This window comes from Onychomys torridus, chromosome 22, assembly GCF_903995425.1.
Source record: "Onychomys torridus chromosome 22, mOncTor1.1, whole genome shotgun sequence".
Classification (NCBI taxonomy): Eukaryota; Metazoa; Chordata; class Mammalia; order Rodentia; family Cricetidae; genus Onychomys; species Onychomys torridus.
In genome coordinates, this window is record NC_050464.1 from 10,907,332 (window position 1) to 10,931,031 (window position 23,700).

The 23,700-nt window shown below is 52.9% G+C and overlaps 2 protein-coding genes across 8 annotated transcripts in view; one reads left to right on the forward strand and one right to left on the reverse strand.

The window, feature by feature from the left end:
- Positions 1 to 605: 605 nt before the first annotated feature.
- On the reverse strand, positions 606 to 12,363 carry Brat1 (BRCA1 associated ATM activator 1). Of its 3 annotated transcripts, none has more exons than XM_036172132.1 (14): positions 12,311 to 12,363; positions 11,415 to 11,560; positions 8,368 to 8,522; positions 7,053 to 7,200; positions 6,245 to 6,617; positions 5,949 to 6,068; positions 4,255 to 4,346; positions 3,966 to 4,084; positions 3,704 to 3,890; positions 3,438 to 3,511; positions 3,200 to 3,302; positions 2,974 to 3,072; positions 2,684 to 2,859; positions 606 to 2,066 (listed from the first exon to the last, which is right to left on the reverse strand). In XM_036172132.1, the coding sequence occupies exons 2-14, from the start codon at positions 11,539 to 11,541 to the stop codon at positions 1,371 to 1,373; spliced, it is 2,469 nt and encodes an 822-aa protein (XP_036028025.1). In that variant the 5' UTR covers positions 11,542 to 11,560; positions 12,311 to 12,363; the 3' UTR covers positions 606 to 1,370. The 3 variants fall into 3 exon arrangements, with proteins under 3 accessions (XP_036028025.1, XP_036028026.1, XP_036028028.1); XM_036172133.1 differs by having other exon boundaries at positions 12,277 to 12,336; XM_036172135.1 differs by lacking the exon at positions 12,311 to 12,363 and adding an exon at positions 12,121 to 12,285.
- Positions 12,364 to 14,241: 1,878 nt separating this feature from the next.
- The window catches only part of Iqce (IQ motif containing E), a 42,068-nt gene continuing 32,609 nt past the window's right edge, over positions 14,242 to 23,700 (forward strand). For 2 of the 5 annotated variants that reach the window (XM_036171866.1, XM_036171868.1), the window contains exons 1-6: positions 14,242 to 14,475; positions 16,566 to 16,613; positions 19,133 to 19,178; positions 21,250 to 21,378; positions 21,868 to 22,002; positions 23,246 to 23,316. In XM_036171866.1, coding sequence (XP_036027759.1) covers positions 14,257 to 14,475; positions 16,566 to 16,613; positions 19,133 to 19,178; positions 21,250 to 21,378; positions 21,868 to 22,002; positions 23,246 to 23,316 — 648 coding nt within the window. In that variant the 5' untranslated portion in view covers positions 14,242 to 14,256. The remainder of the gene's footprint in view (positions 14,476 to 16,565; positions 16,614 to 19,132; positions 19,179 to 21,249; positions 21,379 to 21,867; positions 22,003 to 23,245; positions 23,317 to 23,700) is intronic. The other 3 variants (XM_036171867.1, XM_036171869.1, XM_036171870.1) reach the window with 3 other exon arrangements.

The following is a 23,700-nucleotide window of genomic DNA, read 5'->3' on the forward strand; positions in this document are numbered from 1 at the left end:
ACTGCTCTTCCAAAGGTCCTGAGTTCAATACCCACCCACCACATGGTGGCTTACAACCATCTGTAATGAGATCTGGTGCCCTCTTCTGGCCTGCAGATATACATGCAGGCAGAACATAATCTTTAAAAAAAAAAAAAGTGATCATGGAGAGCATCCAGGAGACCACTGATGAATGGGCAACTTCAATTTTGGCGGAGACCCCAGCAGGTTTGAGATGCCAGGACTGTAGGATGCCCAGCAGGTTTGGGTGAAGCTGGCCTGAATCTAAAAGGCCAGCTGGGTGTGCTGTGGACGCTAGAGCCAGGAAGTGGAGCTGCCCAAGCCCTTTGGAGCCCAGATCAGGAGAAAGCTCTAGATGCCAGACACTGCTGGATGCTGGTTTTGCTTTGATTGTAGCTGTGGCCTGGTTCTTCCTTCTTAAAATAAGATGTAGCTTTTTTTTTTCTTTCTTTCTTATAAACAGGACACACAGCGGCAACTCTGAACAACTTTAAATTTATTTATTTTTTATTTTTTTGAGATAGGGTTTCTCTGAGTAGTCCTGGCTGTCCTGGAACTCACTCTGTAGACCAGGCTGGCCTTGAACTCGGAGATCTGCATGTCTCTGCCTCCCAAGTGCTGGGATTAAAGATGTGTGCCACCACCGCCCGGCTAGTATTTGAATGAAGATTATGGGATTTCTAAACCTTGGTCACTGGATGGAGTAGGGAGCACCAAATGGCCATGTGCAAAAGAGCACCAGGAGGACCTTGTGTTGAACCACACACAAAATTAACTTGAAGGATTACAGACTTCACCGCTACTTGTTCTGAGCAGAAAACACGCCACTTCTTTAATCATCCATCAAAAGGGAAGGTTCTGTGGGGCCTGGGGATAAAGTGCTTGCTGAGCCAGCATGAGGACCTGAGTTCAAACGCCAGCACCCAGTAAGAGCCAGGTGTGCCGATGCAGTATTATAATCCCGGTGCTGGGGAGGTGGTGATGGGATCCCTGGAGCTCACTGCCAAGCCTGATCAGCAAGAGCCAAGTCCCAGTGAGAGAGCTTTTCTCAAAAACCAAGGTGGACAGCACCTGAGGAGTGACACCCGAGACTGGCCTCTGGTCTGTCTGCATGCACACGCACACAAAAGGTAGAGTTTTTGTTTTGATTTGATTTCTCGTTTCTTTGAGACAGGGTCGCTATCTAGTCCAGACTGGCCAGGAATTCTACATTCTCCTCCCTTGACCTTTAAAACTCTGGGACCATAACTGTGTTATCATACCCGGCTGAAAATATGGGAACTTTGACCTACTCCCTGGAGGGTCTCACGAGCAGCTGGCCTGGGCTGGAGTCCTGCTGCTGGCAAGGGACGGAGGATGCGGACACAGCCTTAGTAGCAGTCAGCTTCATTCTCCTCCAATATACCCACCGTGGCCAGCATGTCCTGCAGTAGTGACTGTGGGCTCTTCTCCACGTGGTCGCTGCTCTTGGCCAGTTTGCCCTGCAGGCCCTCCAGGTCTAGGGACCTCAGGAGAGCTAGCATGGCCTCAGGCTCCAGGTCCCCAAGGGGCTGGCTCTGCTCACCCTCCCGCCACCTCTGCAGGACAGCCTCCACAGAGGCCAAGTTAGGGCTGTCCCCAGCCTCCTGGGGGCCACTGCAGGGAGCTGTCTTGTCCCTCAAGAAGAGGAGCAAGTCACAGGCCTTTTGGGCCACCGGTCGGTCACAGTCAAGCAAGGCACAAAAGGCAAATTCAAAGAGTGGCAGTCGGCAGAGCATTTGCAAGAATTCCGGATGTGGGCTGGGTGAGGCGGCCTCAGGCAGGCCCACTGTATAGGGACAGTGCAGGCCGGGTTGACCCATTGCCTGCATGAGGAACACCTGAGCCAGCTCCAAACCCTGCACTCGGACCTCCCAGTCCAGATCCCGGCTCACCGCCTGGAGCACAGTGGCCACAAACCACTCTGTGTCTTGAACCACATCAGCATGGCCATCCCTCAGCCACTCAGTAAAGACCCGTAAGACAGCCCTCCGAGGGAAGCCCTCTGAGTCAGTAGACAGGATATGCATGAGGTCCATAAGCAGGCCCTGCAGAGAGTTCCAGAAAAGTCAGCATGATATTGTCAACTGACAGGATCCAGAATCACCTAGTAGACAAACCTCTGGGAGTGACTATGATGGAGTTTCTAGATAAGGCTAGAGGAGAGAATGTGCTGGGGCCCCAGACTGAATAAGAAGAGAGGGCTGGGCATCCATCTCTCTCTGCTTCCAGACTACCGCCCCTGCCGCCATAACTCACCCACCATGATGGACTGTACCCTCAAACTCTAGGCCCCAGTATAACCACCCTTCCTTAACCTGCTTTCATCAAGTATTTGATACAGCAACAAGAAAAACAGTTGACGAGCCAGTTAGGACAGGACCCAGGAGACACAAGTCCACGGCCACCCGGGCTTGGGCCATGTGCTGCTCGGGCCCCTTCACACAAGGTGTTCCGTATGCACTGCTCTTAAGCTTTGCCCTTGCCTATCATCCAGACAGGGTCACAGTGTCTACCATGGGGTGCCAGGAAGAGCACAGGCACTGTGCCCTGCTGCCCGCAGCTCCTTGGCGGTCCCTCTGGACAGCCCTGCTCTCAGGAGCAGTTGCTACAGATCTGATGAGCTGCTTACCCACTCACTGGGCCGACAACAAATGGCTCCTACCTGCTGGGCCTGCGGGTTCTCAGGGCTGGCGGGAGTGGCCTGCAGACCCCGGCTAGAGAGCTGCCCAGCAGCGCCGACCGCACTTGCTCGGACGTAACTCTCGGGGTCTCGGAGGAGCTGGTGGGCAAGCGTGGGCACTTCTGAGGAATGCAGTGTCTCTCTGAAGTCAGCCTGCCCTGGGAATCAAATGCCCCACAGCTGTGACCAAAGGCCACTCAGATGGTTTCAGAGCCCCAGAGCCCACAGGACACATAAACACAACATAGACACTCTGCGCTCAGGGTGCTCACCTCCCCAGTGTCGGATCAGACGTGTCAGGAACTCCAGGGCTGAGTCCCTCACCTCCCAACACGGGCTGCACAGGCGCTTCTGTAGTATGGGGAATAGCTCTGTACCAGGAAGGAGTGGTCAGTGGCCTCTAGGGTCACACTCTGCCTTCCCCCAGGATGACTTTGCCCAGCCTGTCTCCACCCCCGCTCTCCAGCTTGATGCAGTTCTGCAAGGAGCCAGGGTTACCTCCAAGGAACAGCAGGGCATCAGAGCTGAGATCAGAGCAGTTGGAGGTCTTGTGTGAGTTCTGGAGCCATCTGAGTGTAGCCTGGAAGGCCTTTTTCAGGACCTAGAATGGGCAGGATAGGCTATAGGGTTGGAGTGGCAAGTTACCCATGTGGGTAGGGCTCTGGGGCCCCTATCGGAAGCAGTCTTAAGCGAGAAGGTCCAGCTGTGCAGGCCTCCCGGAACCCATTTGCAGTACCGTGGGGCTGGACTCTGGGCTCTCAAGGGTCTTCAGGAGGATTGCAAATACCTCCAGCACCAACTCCAGGGGGCCTGAAACAAACAGAGATGGAAGCATCAACCGGACTTCCACCCAGAGCCCGGCACCTGGCAGGGAGCATGGATTCCAAGCCTAAAGGAAGCAGGGGGATGTAAGATGCCTGAGTGCAGGGCTACATGAGGGCCTGGTGGGACCACAGAAGGGAAGAGAAAATGGAACTTGGGGCAGGAGAAAACCCTACTCACTTGTTCCCTGAGACAGTGTCCCCAAGAAGTCGAGCGCTGCTCGCTGGACACGAACACAGCCGCCCAGAGTCCCACAGAGACGGCCTTCCACATTGGAGCTGGGGTCCGCAGAGCCATCACAGAGGCGCAATATGGTCACTGCAGCTCCCAGCAGGGTTACCTGGGGCCAGGGGGAGGGGCACTGGGGCTGAAGGAAGGAATTTGGGTTAGTAGAGGCCTGGGGTCACATGACCCGATGGACATGGACCAGGGCTGCACCTACCAGCATCTGTAGCTCCTCCAGGTGAGCCAGAGTCTGGCAGAGGAGTCCCACACAGGCTGACTTAGATGACAAGAGTGCGTCCACAGTCAGCACACTGCCCGCAGTCCCATCCAGCAAGCCTGAGGACAAAGACAACAGCATCCCTGCAGTGACCACCATCCACAGCAGGGCCAGGGCTTGTCAAGGATGCTGTCCATCTGCACTTAGTTGGGGGAGGAGGGGTCTGAGTGGGACCAGGGCAGCTCATTGTTCTTTGCCTAAAGATGGAGGTTCCACCCTCCCAACATACCTGGAGGCCCAGGGGCCTGAGTGGTGGCTTTCAGGATACAGGCCAGGGGCTGGAGGAGGACTCCAAAAGCCTGGGTCCTCAGTTCCTGGGGACTAGGGACATAGCACATGGTGAGGGTTATACTCTGGCCGCAATCTGAACGTCCCCAGCGAATTTATGGTGGCTCAGTACAAGCACTCCCCTGACATAATTCCTCGGCAAGCTATACTCAAGGAAAAGGAAACGGGGAGAAGCCTAACCACGGCCTGAAGGCTTGGCCCTGATGTCCTCAGGAGCAGATGCTGGGTCTCAGGGTCCTAAGAAGGTCTGGTTACACTCCCTGATTAGAGTGACAGGCAATTTCTAGGCTCCTAGAGTAGTGCCCAAGTGTGCTCATGTGTGGTCAGTGACCCAAGATGTCCTCTTTCACATTTTGTGATGGACCCCCCTGGTGACCTGAGCCTGCTCAGGTATTTAGCATCCATCCTCCCTCTACCCCGTAATCAGCAACTCACACCTCTGCACACCCCTGGAGTATACACAATTCAGCAACCCACTCCTCTGCACACCCCTGGAATATACACAATTCAGCAACCCACACCTCTGCACACCCCTGGAGTATGCACAATTCAGCAACCCATACCTCTGCACACCCCTGGAGTATACACAATTCAGCAACCCACACCTCTGCACACCCCTGGAGCATACACAATTCAGCAACCCACACCTCTGCACACCCCTGGAGTATGCACAATTCAGCAACCCACACCTCTGCACACCCCTGGAGTATGCACAATTCAGCAACCCACACCTCTGCACATCCCTGGAGCACACACAGTGAGGCACCAGGATCCTGGCTCATCCACAGTAGAGGACAGAGGACAGCTACAGATCGCTCAGAAGTGAGCTTTAGCTCTAGGGGTACCACAAAACTTTTATCTGAGTTAGCTCTGTCTCTTGCTCAGTATGGTGGAGCATGCCTGCAACCCAAGTTGTTTAGGAGGCTGAGGTGGAGATGTGAGGTCCAAGGCCAGTTTGACATACAGAGTGAGTTCAAGAACAGCCTGGGAATTCAGTGAAAACTGTCTCAAAATAAGAAGAAAAAGAGGGCTGGGGTGTGGCTCAGTGGTAGAGCACCTGCCTAGAATCCCCCAGTGAAGGGCTGGGGTGTGGCTCAGTGGTAGAGCACCTGCCTAGAATCCCCCAGTGAGGGGCTAGGGTGTGGCTCAGTGGTAGAGCACCTGCCTAGAATCCCCCAGTGAGGGGCTGGGGTGTGGCTCAGTGGTAGAGCCCCTGCCTAGAATCCCCCAGTGAGGGGCTGGGGGGTGGCTCAGTGGTAGAGCACCTGCCTAGAATTCCCCAGTGAGGGGCTGGGGTATGACTCAGTGGTAGAGCCCCTGCCTAGAATTCCCCAGTGAGGGGCTGGGCGTGGCTCAGTGGGAGAGCCCCTGCCTAGAATCCCCCAGTGAGGGGCTGGGGTGTGACTCAGTGGGAGAGTACTTGAATAGCATGTATGAAGTACTGAGTTCCACAACAAGTACTGAGGAAGGGAAAGAGAGAAAGGGGAAGAAAAGAGAGGAGGGAGGGAGGGACGGAGTGAGCCGACCACTGCTTTAATACCTGCCCATCCCACCTGGCCCAATCTCACATCTGGCTTCCCAGTTTCCAAAGTTCCCCAACCATTAATGTAACACTCTTAGCACCCGAAATCATACCAATGTTGAAGTTTCAGGGTCCCCAGGGCTAGAGGCCCAGCTTGTGTGGGGCTCAGACGGCTCAGGGTCTGGGCCAGCATCTCCCACAGACCACAGGCTGCAAAATTCAACACAGGAGACCTGCAGAATAAAAATCACTCCTCCATCAGTGCCTAACTAGACAGCTGCAAATGTGCCCGGTCCTGAAGAGACCATCCCCTGAGGTGACAGTGCCAGGGTCCTCCCCATGAAGCATCAGTTACTCTGAGACTTCACAGACAACTACCTCTCACCCTCAGCCCCTGCAGCCACCTGACCTGGCTACGCTGAGGAGGAGGTCCATGAGTGAGTGTACAGCTGGAATGGGGTCTCTCTCAAACAGGCAGGCCACAGGGGGACTCAGCCGTCCCCAGAGGACCCCTGTCCAGGGGCTATGGCAGCGCCCGAAGGTGGTGGTCAGTACGTTCAAGGCCTGTGTGACCTGCGGGGTGGCTTTGGAATGCAAGGACTCTTCCACATGGTTCACAATCTTCTGGGCACAGACAGGCCAGGCAGCAGCTTCTGAGATGGGGGACCCTGAAGCCCCACCTTGCATGGCCAGAGCCAGGATGTGTACTAGAAGCTGGCTGGCTGCAGAGGCCACAAACAGGCTGGGGTCTCCCTGCAAGGAGAAGATGGTGTCCACAGCACCTGGAGTGGGCAGCGAAAGGTCAGCCTGAATGAGGAAGCATGCAGAGAGCACCTTCTATCTGTCATACCCTTCCAGGCCTCAGGGAAAGCACCCAGACTCCCCTCTGTTCACAAGCAAACCCAACATGAGCCTCCAGCATGCTGGCTTCAAGGCCAATGCAGCTTCTAACCAGTTCTAATTTGTTTCAAGGACAACCTCGTGACTGCTTGACAATACACTAGTGTGGGAGCCACCCAGATACTAGGAATCAAAGATGACACTATCCCTGTGGTGACTGTGAGCTTATCCTGACAACCCTAGGCCACCACCACCACTTCCCCAGCTGAGAAGACTGGACTCAGAGAGGCTCAGGGGCTCCTCGGAGAGCCCACACCACAGGCACTCGAAGCTAGAGTGCCCTGTCGGAACTGGGACAGGGCGTGGGCTACACTCACCACTGTCAGCCAAGAAGTGCAGGGCGCTGGGGTGGTGTGCCAGGGAGCACAAGCCCTGGATCCAGCCACTGCGCACGCTGGGCACGCTCCAGGCTGCCCAGCTGAGGGCACCTGTCTCCCCAAAGAGCCCCAGCAACAACTCCCCCTGCTAAGAAGTAAAGAAAGCATCAGGGATGCAGAGAGAGAAGGCTTTTGATGGTCTGTCAGGACTGCGAGAGCCAGGCTTGGTGGTGACGCACACCTTTCATCCCAGAACTCAGAGGCAAAAGCGGGTGGAGCTCTGTGAATTCAAGCTCAGTCAGGGACACGTGGTGAGACCTCATCTCAAAAATGAAAACAAGGGGCTGGAGAGATGGGTTCTCCATCCGAGCACTGGCTGCTTGGATGGAGAATCCAGGCTTAGCTCCCAGCGCCCGCAGGGTGGCTTACAACTATATAAATCTCAGTTCCAGGGGAATCCAATGCTCTCTTCTGACCTCCACAGGAACTGCATACATGTGGTCCACAGACATATACATAGGCAAAGATGCAAATAAAAATGAACACCAGGTGTGGTGGCACACACCTTTAATCACAGCACTTGGGAGGCAGAGGCAGGGGGATCTCTTGGATAGCAAGCTCCAGGGCAGCCAAGACTACCTAGAGAGATAATGTCTCAAAAAGCAAAAAGCAAATAATGAATAAATAAAGTCGTGAGGGAAAACCCCCCAAACAACAAAACAGGATTGGTGGAGGCGCCAATGGGTGCCTCACAGCTGTTCCCCGGCCCCAGCACCATTCACTCTGCCCTCATGAGACGGGGAGAGTCAGAGGAAGAATGAAGAGATTTCTTTTCCTCCTCCTCTTTCTCTGTAAGATTTTTACTATTTTTCAATTATTTTATTATGTGTGCATGTCTGAGTGTAGGTATGTACATGAATGTTGGTGCCCGTGGAAACCCGAAGAGGGCATCCTATCCTTTGGAGCTGGATTTCCCCGAGCAGGCGGAGTTACTCCATGTGGACCACTCTGTTCTTTGCCCCATGCAACCCACGACTACACTACAGGCAAAGCACTGGGGGTAGCCTCCGGCACTCACGTGCCCCACCAGAAAGAGAAGCTCCGAATGTGCCAAGGATCACATAGCCAGCTTCATCCCTGGCGAGTGTTTCCAAGTAGCAACGATGTGAGGTGACAGTGGGGTTGAAATCCTGACACACTGGCCAGACCCAGGAGCAGGGCCAGCCACTGAGACCCAGGTACTGAGATGGCTCCTAATCCAGAGGGGAAGGATGACCACCCCTAAGGGAACAACCACATGGGAGAAAAGGCTTACCTGAAGGTACTGGAAACAGTCCTCCTGGGCTGCAAAGATCCCAACAAGGCGTAGAGCAAAAGAGAGGACCCTGGGGCTCACATCCTGTGGCTTGAGCACATGGGACAGTAACTCCATTAGGCAGGGGTGGTCCTGTAGCAGTTGGAGGCTGGACTCTGGGGAGACAGGACATCTCAAGAGAGCAGTGACTAAGGAGAGTCTCTCTAGAAGTGGCTCATAAATCCCTATCCCTCAGGATCCAGTAGTCCAAGGGGGAAGGATTTTTGCAACAAATAGCAACTAGCCTGAATTCATTATGGAGGAGACCTCAGAGAGTAAATGACTCAGCAGTAGGTAAAATATATAATATATAGACAAGAACCATACAGACAACAGTCAAGAGCTAGGGCTGTAACTCCACATAGAGCCCCTGCCTAGAATCCCCCAGTGAGGGGCTGGGGTGTGGCTCAGTGGTAGAGCACCTGCCTAGAATCCCCCAGTGAGGGGCTGGGGTGTGGCTCAGTGGTAGAGCCCCTGCCTAGAATCCCCCAGTGAGGGGCTGGGGTGTGGCTCAGTGGTAGAGCACCTGCCTAGAATCCCCCAGTGAGGGGCTGGGGTGTGGCTCAGTGGTAGAGCCCCTGCCTAGAATCCCCCAGTGAGGGGCTGGGGTGTGGCTCAGCAATAAAATTTTTGTCTATCTCCAGTACCATTGAAAGAAAGAATAGAAGAATGAAAGAATAAATGGAAGGAAGGAAGAAAGGAAGGAAAAGAAAGAATGACAGAGAGAAAGAGAGAAAGAAATGAGATAAATAAGGAGCCCTTAAAGAAAAGACAACAGTACAAAAAAAAAGTTGAACTTACAATCTCAGGACAAGACTTTTACACACCTCACCTCTGAGAAACAATTTCACGGACAGCTTGTCAAGAACACTGCAGATGTGAATGGTGAAAGCCAACCTAGTGATCTAATCAACAAGTGTGAAAACTATGCGTTCCAACATGTGCAACGTTTTCCTTTTTAAATCCTTGCAGGTCAGACATGGTGACACACATCTTTAAACATGGCACTCAGGAGGCAGAGGTGGGCAGACCTCTGAGTTCAAAGACAGCTTGGTCTACACGGTGAGTCCAAGCCAGTCTGGACTACACAGCTGAACCCTACCTCCAAAGAAACAACCACCAACCAAACTTGTGAAAGGGGCTGGGGAGATGGCTCCATTGATAAGACAGGCACGGCAAGCATGAGGACCCGAGTTCGAATTCCCAGCACTCACATAAAAGGCCAGGCATGTCTCTGCATGCTTCTAATTCTAGAGTTGGGGGAGGGGTGGAGACAGGCAGATCCCAAGTACTTCCTGGCCAGCCAGCCTAGTTTCCTGTAACTTCAGGTTCAGTAACAGATCTTGTCTCAAGGCGATAGGTGGAGAGTGATGGTAGAAGATGCCTAATGTTCTATTCTGCTCTGACCTTCGTATATAGATGCCTGGGTGTGCATGCAACAAACACACACACACACACACACACACTCCTGTAAAATTACTTGCACAAACTTGACTAAAAACTAGGCTTTGAGGGCTGGTTCAGTACGTAAAGTTTTCTGTGCAGGACCAGAGTTCAGATTCCCAGAGCTAATATAAATGCTGGGCAGACAGCACTCCAGAGACACAGACAGGAGACCCTCAGCTGTCCTGTTTGAACAGCCAACTTGGAAAGCTCTGGGTTCAAGTGAAAGAGACCCTGCCTCAATAAGTAAGATGTTAGGTGATTGAAAAGACAATGTCAACCTCCGGCCTCCACACTCACGTGTGTACACATACACACACACACACACACACACACACACACCATACATCAGGCATAGTGGCACAAGCCTTTAATCTCAGCACTTCAGAAGCAGAGAAAGGCAGATCTCTGTGAGTTGGAGACCAGCCTGGTCTACAGAGCGAGTTCTAGGACAGCCAGGGCTGCTACATAGAGAAACCCTGACTCAAAAACAAAACAAGACCAGGCAGTGGTGGCGCACACCTGTAATCCCAGCACTCGGGAGGCAGAGGCAGGTGGACCTCTGCGTTCAAGGCCAGCCTGGGCTACCAAGTGAGTTCCAGGAAAGGCGCAAAGCTACATAGGGAAACCCTGCCTTGAAAAACAAAAACAACAAACAAACAAACAAACAAACAAACAAAAAACCTAAATTACAAAAGTATCAAGCAGTAAAACTTGTAGGATTCAACTAACATGTTACTTTTACAGGGAAATGTCATTTTAAATCCTATAACTTAAGAGACAAAACACAAAAGAAAAGATAAAGGCTGGGAATATAGCTGAGTTGGTAAAGCACTTCTCTGCCATGCAGGAAGCTCTGGCTCCATCCTCAGCATCCAATAAAAACAGGGAGTGATGGTTCACAGCCATGATCCCACCCAGACACAGACAGGAGGACCAGAGGTTCATCCTTGAGGACAGCCTAACTACCTTAGATCATGTCTCAAAAGAAAAGAAAAAGAACAGCAAACCAAAGAAGACACGAAGGTAGGTATGAATGTCAAGACAAGGCTCGTGGAATCTGTCAGAAGACAATGATCAACCACGAGAGGAAAAACTTTTAGTTGCCAGGGTATTCGTGCTCAAGGAAAAGCCAGTACAACACTATTTATAATAACAAAAAATTGGAAACACAAACAACGCAGGTGATTAAAAAAAAAATTAAGGTCCACCCACACAGCAAAAATGTAACTCAGGCTGGCCTTGAACTCACTATGTAGAGCTGGCTAGCCTTGAAGCTGAGGTCCACTTGCCTTGACTTCTGGATGATATGTCCCACCACATCCACCCAGAGATCTAAGTTCTTCAAGATAAGCAAAATACAGCAAAGATAACTAAGCAATGTAGGTGTGATCTCTGCAAACACCTAGTGAGAACTGAACAGTGGGAAGCCTGAACAGTGGATGGACTCCAGTGGGACTTTCAGTTTGTGACTCTACAGCTCACTGCCCTGGTACCCCATCTTGACTCTCCCCGATCATCCAGAGAACCTCAAGGAGGTGAAGTTCCACACACCATGTCCTTACCTGTCTCTGTCACTGTTTTAAACCAATCCAACAGTTTCTCCAAGCAGGTGTCATCTGCCACCACCTGCCTGGGGTCTGCCAGAACAGCACAGAGAGCCGGGAGGAGCCTGGAACATTCTGGATCCATGATCAAGATACAGTGGTTCCTACAGAGGAAGCAATGGATCAGCCATGACCATATGTGGCTTCAGACACCAGCCACCCTAGTCAAAGACAGCCTTCAATGACAGGGGAGGGGCCCGGAAAACTTCATGTGCACCAGAACTCTGAGCCCACAAAGATGCTAAGCTCAGTCCAGGGGAACCTGGGCAATCAAGAGGACTGAGTCCTAGCAGCTGCACCGTCAGTGAGTGAGGAAAGGTCAATCAGAGCCACAAGGCCCTTTGGTTTGGTGGCATGGGGTGGAGGTGCAAACTGCCTACTGACCTAGCTGCGGGGAGCACAGAGTCTAGGGGTCAGCCAAGTGTGCAGGGGGCTGTCCTGCGGGCACCTGATCCCAGAGTCTGTTCCCAACGGTCAAGAGAAACCTGCATGAGACCCAGGAGTGCAGAAGAAGGTATGTGTCACAGCCCAGGTCGGTAGAGGCTGCAAACAACAACCCTGCTGCGGCCTGCATCGGACAGAAATAGGTATCTTGGAAGGCAATGATTTCGGTATCTGTCGGCCCAGCAGGCTTCGTCCCAACCCCGACATTGGTCGTCCATACCTCCTAAGTCTGGATAAGAGGCGCGCTCTCTGCGATTTCGAGTTAGCTAGGGTTCGAATCCCACCCCCGCGTCTCTCAGCTACGGAACTAGGCCCGAGAGTATAGAATGCACCACTAGGCCCCAAGGGCCGGGCCCGAACTCGAAGTCCTCCTTACCGGGCTCTCGACCCGGGGTCTGCGTGCCACTCACCCGGTGAGGTTCCGGTATCTGCTGCAAGCCCCGCCCGCGCCTCCGCAAATTCCGCTCCACGCCGGCCCAGGCCCCGCCCTCCCCAGGTTCTACCCTCCCTCAGAGTTCGTTCCACGCAGCCGCAGGCCCCGCGCCCACACCATGACGGGCCCCGCCCCACCGGGGGGAGTTGGCTCCACCCCGCCCTCTTCAAGTCCCACCCCGCCTGAGTTCGCAGCCGAGGCCCCGCCCCCAACGCAAGTTCCTTTCACGTGGTTACAGGCTCCGCCCCTCAGAGCTGCGGATCCGCCCTCCTCTGCTTGAGTCTCCGACTCTACAGGCCCCGCCTTAAGGCGGTACCACGTGACAGACACGGGCTCGAAAGACCTGGGAGCGTGCGCTTGGAGACCGGTGACGACCCTGACCGCCACTCCGATCACCTCTAAGGCTCAAAACCCTGTAAATGAACTCCAGCCGGGTGCAGTTTGGGATTTTCACATACACTCGGAACTATCACCCTCCCCACACGCTAAGTGGCGCTTGCCTACGCAGCAGTGGGCGGAGCGTCTCCAAGGCGGGTTCGGTGTGGGCGTGGCTATTCACTGGGAGGCGGGGCCTCCCTGGCCTCAGGCCACGTGTCTAGGCATTTATGGTCCCTGGCTTCTGCCAGCCCCTGGAACCCTCGTTCCCGCTGCAGTGACCAGCGGGGGCAGGCAGTTTATGCACAGGACCTCCGGTGCTGAATCCTTCGGCTCCTACAGCGGCTAGCGCTAAACTCCGGGGACTAGAGTGTCAGGATCCTCCTCCAGTCACCAAAGCCTGCAGTTCTGTGGCTCTTCACAGCTTCAGCCACTCTGCTAATGAGAAAGATTAAAAAGTAGACAAGCGGGGACTAGAGAAATGGTTCAGTAGTTAAGAGTACCTCCTGTTCTAACTCTAAGGACCAGAGTTCGTTCCCCAGCCCCGAGGTCACCCACACAAGGTTGGCATACACTCACACAAACACATAAATAAAAATATCTCTCAAGGCAGGGCGTGGAAGCTTCTGCCTTTAAGCTCAGGACAGATGTACCTGTGTCTAAGTTTGGGGTTAGTCACGCTGTTTCAAAATAAAACTTTTTTTTTTTTTCAAGAAAAAAAATTCTTTTTCAAGTAGGTAAGAAAACCACTCAGGAGAAGCCTTGTCTTGAGCTTTAATGTTGCAATATCACCCAGCAGCAGAAAGCTGTTTGCCCAGAAACTAAATACGGGCTGGGGAATAGTTTTAGGCTGGTTAATGCTTGCTTTGCAGGCATAAGGACCTGAGTGTGTCAGTTGCCGGAACGATGGGGTGGGGTGTAAGAAGAAAAAGCCAGGCATGGTGGTATATACACTTGTAATCTCATCATTGAGGAGGCAGACAGGGGATCCCCAGGAAAATGTGATACTGTGTTTGCACCTATCACTGGCCTGCTGGGCCACCAGCGAAATGCTCCCCAACTGGCCTGAGTGGGGAAAACCTCAGGTCCTCCCGGAGGTTCGGAGGCTTGTGATAGCAAACTGTCGTCAGCTGAGGGTATAAAGCGGTTGGTACAGGCCGATGGGTAGTCCTGGTGTGGAGTGTCCTTCCCGCAAGGTACCAGCCCCAGGTCTAACAATTAGGGAGTCACTTTGGCCCCAACATCTCAGATTATTTAGAGGGAAAATAAACATTTAAATGGGCGCCTATCACTAAACAATGGTGCCTTATGCTCTGTCTCCTGTGTCTACTCAGGATGGCGACCCGCGGAACCCCTGCCCACTGGACTACACAGTTGGAGCCACGGTCTGCTGAAAGCTAACTCGGGCTCCTGAAGTTGCAGCTGAGAGCGTGGCACTGAGGTAGCGAGGCGGCCTTGCATGCAGGAGGGTTCAATTCACGCATCACGAGACACCGAAAACCCACAGGAGACAAAATTTCGATGCGCAGTACAACCCGGGAAGAGTCCATGGCCGGCCCCCAAGGCCGCGCTCACTCTGCGCGCGCACACCGTTCGCCGGGCTCCACAGGGAGGTCCACATCCGGGGCTCTGTGGCCGCGGCACGGTTGCCATGGCAGCAGGGCGGCTGGCAGACCGCCCACGCTGAGGGCCGATCTCGCAGCGCCCCGGAGGCCGCGCAGCGCCGCCACTATGAGTCTGGACACCGCGGAGCTGGCTTCCGAGACGGTAAGGAGACCCGGGGCAGAGGGAGAACAGGCGCATGGTGGCAGCCAGCTCCCGCAGGCCGATTGTTACCGCACAAGAGCCAGCCCCGGGCGTAGGCCGCCACCGTGCCCGCGCCCCAGCAGCCTCTAGCTCCGGCCCAGGCTCGCGGAAGCCCCTGCTTTCACAAAGTCCCCAGGACTGCGCCCTCCCGCGCGCGCTGCGGGTCTGTGGCCGCGGCCGGCTGGTGACGAGTTCACCTCGTAAGTGTGCTGAAGGCTGCACTCCAGTGATTCCTCAGAGCCATCCCACGCAAAGGAGAAGGCCTCCACCCCCATGGCCAACCCTGCATGGGTCAGAGGCATCTCTAGAAGAGGCGTGCCACGCCTTCGGTCTCCCGGTGCCGGGTGGACCCGCTGGCCATCTGTGCGTGCCCGGTACCAAGTGAACTTTGTGCATTCCAGTGGGGGCTATAGGATAGGGCCATGGGCTGATGTCCCCAATCTAAAAGTCAAGTAGGAAGAATTTGGTACAGGCCAGCGGGAACAATAAATGCAAAGGGCTTCGAGGCGGGAAAGTGCCATGTCCTAGGCACAGAAAGCAAGCCCTCTGGGATAATACTGGGAAGGGGACTGAAGGGAGTAGGCAGGAACCTGGCTATGGGCAGAATGACTTATCAAGGGTCCAAGGGCCCGTGTAAGGTTCCACACAGACTGAGGGACAGTGCTTCTGGTGAGCCGAGAACAATTGGAATTTCCTTCTAGTCCCTGGAGAGGAGACTTCCCGAGTCCTACCTAGTTTGGGAAGTCGGTCACTCTTTGCTGTGTGTGTGCTGCTGCTGAGCCTCCCCTACACGGTCACTGGGGGATTGTAGGCTGTCAGATCCCTAGCGCCGGCAAGTGCTCTACGAATGAGCCACCTCCCTAGCCCCTCTCTGGGCTCTCCCCCTTGAAGAAGTTAAAACCTTCTTGTGTTGTAATTACAAAGATAATGTATTATTCTTTCAGGACCTTTGGGAAGTTATCCATAACCTGGCGATCTACACAAAGCCAATTAACATTTGTTGTATTTTTCATTTACATTGTTCCTCCATAGGTTAGAACATCATATTTCTATTGTTCTGTAACTTTTACCATTAACGTTGTTGGCTAGCACTTTCCATATTAAAAAAAAAAAAAAAGATCTGACTTTGTATGTAGCCCAGGCTGGCCTCAAATGCAGCATCCTTCTGCCTCAGCTTCCCAAATCCTGGTTTGCACCACCAGGAGGTGTTTTCTTCAGTGTAACCAAGGACTGGGAAGAAGGCTCCAGGGATAAGATGCTTGCCTGCACTGGGACCGGAGTTCAGATCTCCAGAACCCACGTGGGTGCAGCTGCTGCCAGTAATCCCAATGCTCAGGAATTGGAGACAGGATCCCCTGGGCAAACTGGCTAGCTAGACTAGCCACAATTGACAAGTTCAGAGTTCAGCAAGAGAGCCTGTGTCAAAGTGGGAAGGAGTGAAGGAAAACACACAATATGTTTACACACACACACAAACACATGCAGATGAGCACACCAAATACATGCATACATACAAATAAAAATAAAGTATATGGGAGGTGGACTGGAGAGATAGCTCAGGGGTTAACTCTTTCAGAGTACTGGAGTTCGGTTCCCAGCACCCATGTCAGACAGCTCACAAGTGCCTGTAAGTCCAGCTCCAGGGGATGCAGCACCCTCTTCTGGAATCCACAGGCACCAACACACACACACATACACACACACACACACAACTTTTTTATTTATTTATTTTTTTATTTTTTTTTGAGGAAGGGTCTCACACTGGCCTCGAATGCACTGAGGCTGGGCTGGCTGGCCAGTAGGCTCCAGAGATCCATCTGTCTCTCCCTCCAGCACTGGCGTTTTCCAGCTGAGGCATCCCCTTGCGCCCACCCCTCCTTTCTGACTGTTGGGGTACATCAGCTGCTGTAGCATGGCGATGTCCCGAGCTTCCTGCGATGTCCCATGGGATGTGCTGGGTTGTGTTGTGGCAGCTGGGACAGGCAGTGTAGAAATGGGGCTGACGCACCCGAGCAGGCGCCCTCCAGTGACCCTGTTTCCATTTCTTCCAGGGCGATGACAGTCTGTCTGCAATTACCTTTGATTCCGACTTTGAGACGGTGAGTACAAGCAGGGGTGGAGTCCCCATGTCGGCGTTCCTTGGATGTGTCTGTAAATAGTCTCCCCAGATGCTGGTAGGCCCCAGAGTACTGGTGCCCAGAGCTGCTTCTGGTGTAGAAATTTCAGTCTACTGGTTGAATTTAAATGACTGAGATGGTCAGTTTTAAACTTCTTACTTTTTAGAAATCAATTTCAAGGGCTCGTAATAGCTCGGTTGATAGAGTGTTTACCTAGCAGGCATGAAGCCCTGGTTTCCATCTCTAACACTGCATAAACTGGGCACGATGGTACATGCCTGTAATCCAGCATTTGGGAGGTGGTGGAGGCAAGGGGATGAGTTTAATGTCATCTGGCCTGGGCTACTTAAGACCCTGCCTCAAACAGTAGCAGCAGCAGCAACAAAATAATAATAAAAACTGAGGTTATCATTATAAAGCTAGTTATAGAAATTAATTACGAAGGGCCCAAGGGATGGCTCAGTGATTAAAAGCACTTGCTGCTCTTGCAGAGTACACAGATGCAATTCCCATACCCACACATGGCAACTCACACTGGATGCCCAGAGTGCTAGTCAAGAAAACTGGCAGAGGTGGTCAGTCTAGGGTACACTGTAGAGCCACACCCTATCCCATACTGGGGATCCTAGGCAGGGGCTCTACTGCTGAGCCACACCCCAGCCCCTCACTGGGGGATTCTAGGCAGGTGCTCTACCACTGAGCCACACCCCAGCCCCTCACTGGGGGATTCTAGGCAGGTGCTCTACACTGAGCCACACCCCAGCCCCTCACTGGGGCATCCTAGGCAGGGGCTCTACACTGAGCCACACCCCAGCCCCTCACTGGGGATTCTAGGCAGGGGCTCTACCACCGAGCCACACCCCAGCCCCTCACTGGGGGATTCTAGGCAGGTTCTCTACCACTGAGCCACACCCCAGCCCCTCACTGGGGGATTCTAGGCAGGTGCTCTACCACTGAGCCACACCCCAGCCCCTCACTGGGGGATTCTAGGCAGGGGCTCTCCAGTGGGACTTCACTTCCAGTGCCCCCTGGGGATTAGCTAGCCTTTTGGGTTCTTTGTAAATTGTGCTGAGTAGCAAAGGAAGTGTGTGTGCTAAGTGCTCACTTAGGGATAAGCCAATGAAGTTACCCTGAGGGCAGACTTGATTCCAGCTATCCATGAGCTCTGAAGGAACCCAACACAAGAAACCTCAACTGCATTTAGAAGCCTCACAAGCCCATTGTCCCCAAGGAGGAGCCTGTGTTGCTGTGTGACAAAACCTTTCCTGGGGAGGCACAGCATACACGTCTCCTCACCCCAGAGAGGGATCCTATGACAGAACAAAGTACAGATACCACCAGAGTCCACCAGGTGAGGGTTACTTAAAGAAGTGTCGGTGAGAGGTCACTTGATAGGAACAAAAAATGACTCACACACAGCTGCATTAGCCAAGGCCCACCTCAGCATGAGTGACAGCTCTCACTCAGCTGAGAACCTGGAGCACACTGCACACCCTGCAGGAGTCTCAACAGGCTGGAGAATGTCCTTTCCAAGTGACTCTGGTCTAGACTTCTCCCAGGTCTTGGAGTCTGAGAATGGCTTTGGCAGGGAGGAGCCTACATGAATATGGTCGGTTTCGGGGACTTCCTGGAGCTATTTTGACTTGTTTACCTTTGAGCTTAAGGAGCATCCTGCGGGATGGGATGTTTCAATCTGGGAGGAAATTGTTACACAAGGTGTGTCCGCAGCCAGGAGCTCTCTTCTATGTCATAGGGACAGGAGCCCAAGATCCTCAGCACAGAGGTGACCCTGATGCCACAGGCCTTGTCTCTCTGGGGCATAGAGGACAGTGTTCCCACCAGAGGGGGAGCAGGGGCATGTCACATGCTGGGCCCTCACCCCCAGCCTGAATGCTACTTAGAAGGGCAGGTCACTCTCCACGGCCCAGCCCTAGAAGCAGCAGAACCTTGTTCCTACTGGACCACACGAGTGTCTGGTTGCCATGGAGACTGTTTTTCATATATGGGTTTTTCTTCCTTAAGGGGGATCTGCCATGAACTTAACTTACAAAGGATTCGTCTTACCACACCTGCTGTGGGCACACAAGTGCTCACCAGTATACAGACCAGGAATGAGGACAATATAGGAGAGAGACCTCCCTGCCCCCACCCCCCTTTTTGGCTTTTCAAGACAAGATTTCTCTTTGGTATCCCTGGCTGTGTCTATAGACCAGGCTGGCCTTGAACTCAAGAGATCTGCCTGCCTCCTAAGTAGTGGGATTAAAGGCTTGTGTGACCATGCCCAGAGAGAGTGGCCTTTTTGACTCCCAGCCCCTGGCCCTGGAGCTCCCATGCATGAGGCACACTATGGAGTGCCTCAAACTTCAGACAGGTCTGCCCTGGCCAGGGTCTCCATCAGGGCCTGTCTCATTGCTCACTCAGCGTGGTGAGGTTTTCCAGCAGTGCCCCTGAGGTCTCTCAGAATGCCCAGCATGCTTCACATTGTTTCTTCTTTCTTTCAGAAAACGAAAAGAAAGGATTTTCACAAACCTCCTCCCACATCACCGAGTAAGTATGACCAGATAGACGCACTGTTCACTCATCCCCACCGTGACTCTGCAGTGTGGCAAAAATGGTCTCTCCCCTGGGTCCCGGACAAAGGGAAGGATGTTGCTTTTCTGGTGAGGGACTCAGTGGTGCAGCTGGAGGGGGGAGACTCGGTGGCAACAGGATTTCCTGAGTTTGTTTTGGGACCCTGTCCCAGAGCGCTGTGCAGGTCACTGTCCCATGGAGCTGTCCCATAAGACTACTGTGTCTTTCCTTCCTCTTGAGTTCTCAAGCCGGGGGACAGCTGAAGTGAAAGGAAGCCTGTGTGTGTGCACACACCCATGTGCAGGTGTGCACACATAGGTTTACACAACCATAGGCACGTGGGCATGCGATTTGCACTTTGAAGCCCCTAAGCCATGTTAGCCATCTTGTTTTCTGACATAGGTTCTCTCGTCTGGAACTCAATTAGGTTAGACTGGCTGGTCAATGAGTCCCCGAGATCTGTCCATCCTCACTTCTCCAGCACCAGGACTGGAGGCATGTGTTACCACGTGGGCTTCTGTGTGGACCCCAGGGATCACACTCGGCTCCCTGTGCTTGTGAGGCTGTCTCCCCAGCCCTCTAAAAGGATGCTTCTGACTGAGGATTTGCTCTCGAGCAGCGTGTGGGCCGGCGCTAGGGAGGGGAGTGTGTTCCTAGATGGAATGTCTGTGTGCCTTTCACCCCAGTAGGCTCGCTGGCCTTGTTCGGCTACCGAGGCCTCAGCAGGACGAGGACAGCTTTGCCCCTGTCCCTGGCAGTAGCTCAGGGAGGCAGCATTTATTGATCAGGACAGTGGTGCGGAAATAGGGTTGATCCTGGTGCCAGCAAGGCCTCCTGATGTAGGTGTCACCGTCACCATGCTCCAGGGCTCAATGGCCCATGTGTCAGTCTGTGCTGGAGTCTCACTGACAGATGTGAAGGCCTACACTTGTTGTCCCAAACCTATAGGGACCTGACTTTTCCGTGTGTGTGTGTGTGTGTGTGTGTGTGTGCGCGCGCGCACGCGTGTGATTTCTCTGTTTTTGTTGAGACAGTCTCATAGCTCAGGCTAGCCTCAAAATCACTCTGCAACTAAGGATGACTATGTATTATATATGTGTGTATGTATATGTAATATATACTATATATTAACTGTAAAACCAGGTATGGCGACATATATCTATAATTTTGACAAAATACACTAGGCCAGACTGCAGATATCGCTCAGTGGTAGAGCTCCTGCCTAGAATCCCCCAGTGAGGGGCTGGGTATGGCTCAGTGGTAGAGCTCCTGCCTAGAATCCCCCAGTGAGGGGCTGGGTATGGCTCAGTGGTAGAACACCTGCCTAGAATCCCCAGTGAGGGGCTGGGGTGTGGCTCAGTGCCCCAAGTTCTGTTTCAAGATGCTTAGAAAAGAAAATCTCTAGAGGGGCTGGATAGATGGCTCAGTGGCTAAAAGCACTTTCTGCTCTTCCAAAAAACCTGCGTTTGGTTCCCGGCCCCCACTTAGAACTGTCTGTCACTCCAACTCCAGGGGATCTTGTGCCTCTGTCACTGTGACTACACTCACCCACACACAGACATACATACCTACACAGGTAATTTAAAATAATAAAAATAAATCTTCAGAAAGTGGAAAAAAAATAAGAGGGTTAGCTGGGTGGTGGTGGCGCACGCCTTTAATCCCAGCACTTGGAAGGCAGAGCCAGGCGGATCTCTGTGAGTTCGAGGCCTGCCTGGGCTACAAAGTGAGTTCCAGGAAAGGCGCAAAGCTACACAGGGAAACCCTGTCTCGAAAAACCAAAATAAGTAAGTAAGTAAATAAATAAATAAAAATAAGAGGGTCTCTTGAACCCAGGATTTCTAGCCTTGCCTATCAATATAGTCAGACCTCACCTCAAGGTCAGTCGGTCAGTCAATAAAATCATTATACTTCTTGGTATTTGCCAGAGTGTGTTCCTCCTGGAGCACCTTCTGTGTGCTGCGTTTGACCAGTTTTTGTCTTTGTAAAGCGAAGGTGTCAAGGCACAGCGACTCCACAGCCGTTAAACTGCACGTTACCTCCCCAGAGTCACCTTACTACTCCAAACCCAGAAAAGCGACATCCTGGCGGTCTCTGAAGACAGCAGGGAGCATGCCTCTGAGCAGCAGAATGTCCTTGACTCCACAGAAGCTGTGGCTGGGAGCCTCGAAACAGGGTACGTGGCTCTCCTGTGGAGGGTGCCCCAGCTCAAGACAGAGTTTGGGAAACTGAGATTTGAGATAGTGTTTATGAGGCCTGTGGTCTTTTATCCTCTCCAAGATACTGAACACGTCACTGGTGGGCGTGGCTTTCCCAGGCCCACCTGAGGACACACTATCCCCATTTGATCAAGGTTATCTCCGCCCTGCCTGGTGTCAGAGTATGATGGAGCCTTTTCCTACCAGCTTGCAGGAGATGACTGTTAAGGTTTCTGTGAGCTGGTCTTTGTCACACTGGAAGCTTGAAGTGGGAATGTCTATACCAGGGATATGGGCACATGTGACAGATCTGGGCTCCCTAGGTTGGTCTCTGTGAGCTGCTTGTTAGGCATTTACCAGTACACCCCCGTCTCCTGGCATCCTCCAACCTTGGAGCACGGTGAGAGGTAGAGCTTCGCAGACTGTGCTTGTACCTGTCCTGCTAAACCCATGCACATTCAAACCAGGAAGTGTGACCCAACCCCTGAGCTCCGTGCTTACCTCGGGGCACGCATGGACCCACCCCCCCAGCTGTGCTCCTGACCACCTGACAGAAGCCATGAGAGCGAAGAGGGCAGACCTCAGGCGTTCTGGCAGCCATGGTGAGCATGCTCCCGGGGACAAGGCCAGGAGAGCAGAAAGGAAAGCCTCTAGCAATTGAGGGGTGAGATTTTTTTGGCTTTATGCACGAGCTCCATCTGTAATACACTCTAGAATGTTCTGAGGGACAGTGATTCATGAAGAGAGTCTCATAGCCAAGCCATCATGTCACCCTCCTTCAATAGAGTTACATTTAAGCTCATGGTGTATGGGTGGGCTATGTGTGTGCTGTGGCATGCATGTGGAGGTCAGGCATTCCCCTCCTGCCACCATGGGGGTCCTGGGGTGGAAGTCAGGTCTTCAGGCTTGGTGACCTGCCAAGCCACCTTGCCAGTTCCTTGTTTGTTGCTTACTAGTGTTTACCCATGGGGCCTGTTAGCTTCTCTGGGCCTTCGTAGAGAGGAACAGCTCTCCAACATGGTGAGGCTGGCTCAATGTCCCTCTGAAGCAAATCTACTGATTAGGGTTATGGTTTAGGCTTATTTGGACATTTTGGATTTATAACTGGTTAAGCATCATTAAAACCTCCATAAGTGGAGAGCTGGCTCAGGAGATTAGAGCATTTGCTGTTCAAACAGGGACCTGAGTGCATACATATCTCAGCACCCATGCAAAAAGCCAAGTGTGTTCCCAGTAACCCAGCACTGTGGCGGACAGAAACGGGAGGACCACCAGGGCCTGCTGCCTGCCAGCCTGGCACTGGGGTCAGTAAGAGAGATGCTGTCTCGGGCTAGAGAGATGGCTCAGAGGTTAAGAGCACTGACTGTCCTTCCAGAGGTCCTGAGTTCAATTCCCAGCAACCACATGGTGGCTCACAACCATCTGTAATGAGATCTGGCGCCCTCTTCTGTATACTAAATAAATAAATCGTTTAAAAAAGAGAGCGAGAGAGAGAGAGAGAGAGAGAGAGAGAGAGATGCTGTCTTAAGGGGATGAGGCAAAGAACCATAGAGACAGACTCCAGCTGTCCTCCTCTGGCCTCTGCATGAACACAGGCTCAACACAGACACAGACAGACAGACAGACACACCCTCAGTCAGCCAGGCTGGAGGTCTCAGCAGCACTCAGAAGGCTGAGGCAGGAGCATCTTGAACTCCAGGCAATCTGGGCTATCCAGCAAGACTCCTCTATCTCAGCAAACAAACAAACATAGTTTTATTAACTCTCAGGTGTCCCTCCAGGCATAGCCAGAGGTCCTTTCTACTGTCCCAGGATGTCCTAAGAGGTGTGTGTGTCTTCCTCCAGGTCACGTCTCTGGTACTTGTGTCTACAGAGAGAAGGAGGACATGTATGATGAGATCATGGAGCTGAAGAAGGTAGGGTCCACTCTGCTTCTCTGTGATCGGCAGTGACAGCCTTTCTGACTGACTGAAAGCCGGTGTCAGTCACGTGGAGGTCATGCCCTGGCACTATACTATAGAAGCTGGCTGTCCTGGCTGAAGGGACACCAACCTGTCCACAACTGCAGAAGAGACAGTGGGCTCACCAGGCATGATGGTGCTTGCCGGTCATCCCAGCACTGAGGAGATAGAGGGAGAGTAAGGTGTTCAAGGCCAGCTGGACAACATAGTAAATTCAAGGATAACCAGGGATCCATGGGACCATGTCTCCAAAATGTAAACACGTCAGCTGTACAGCAGCAAAAGGACCCACTGCAAAGGACTTGCAGCCCCTTCTGCAGACATTCCCAGCTGAGGCAG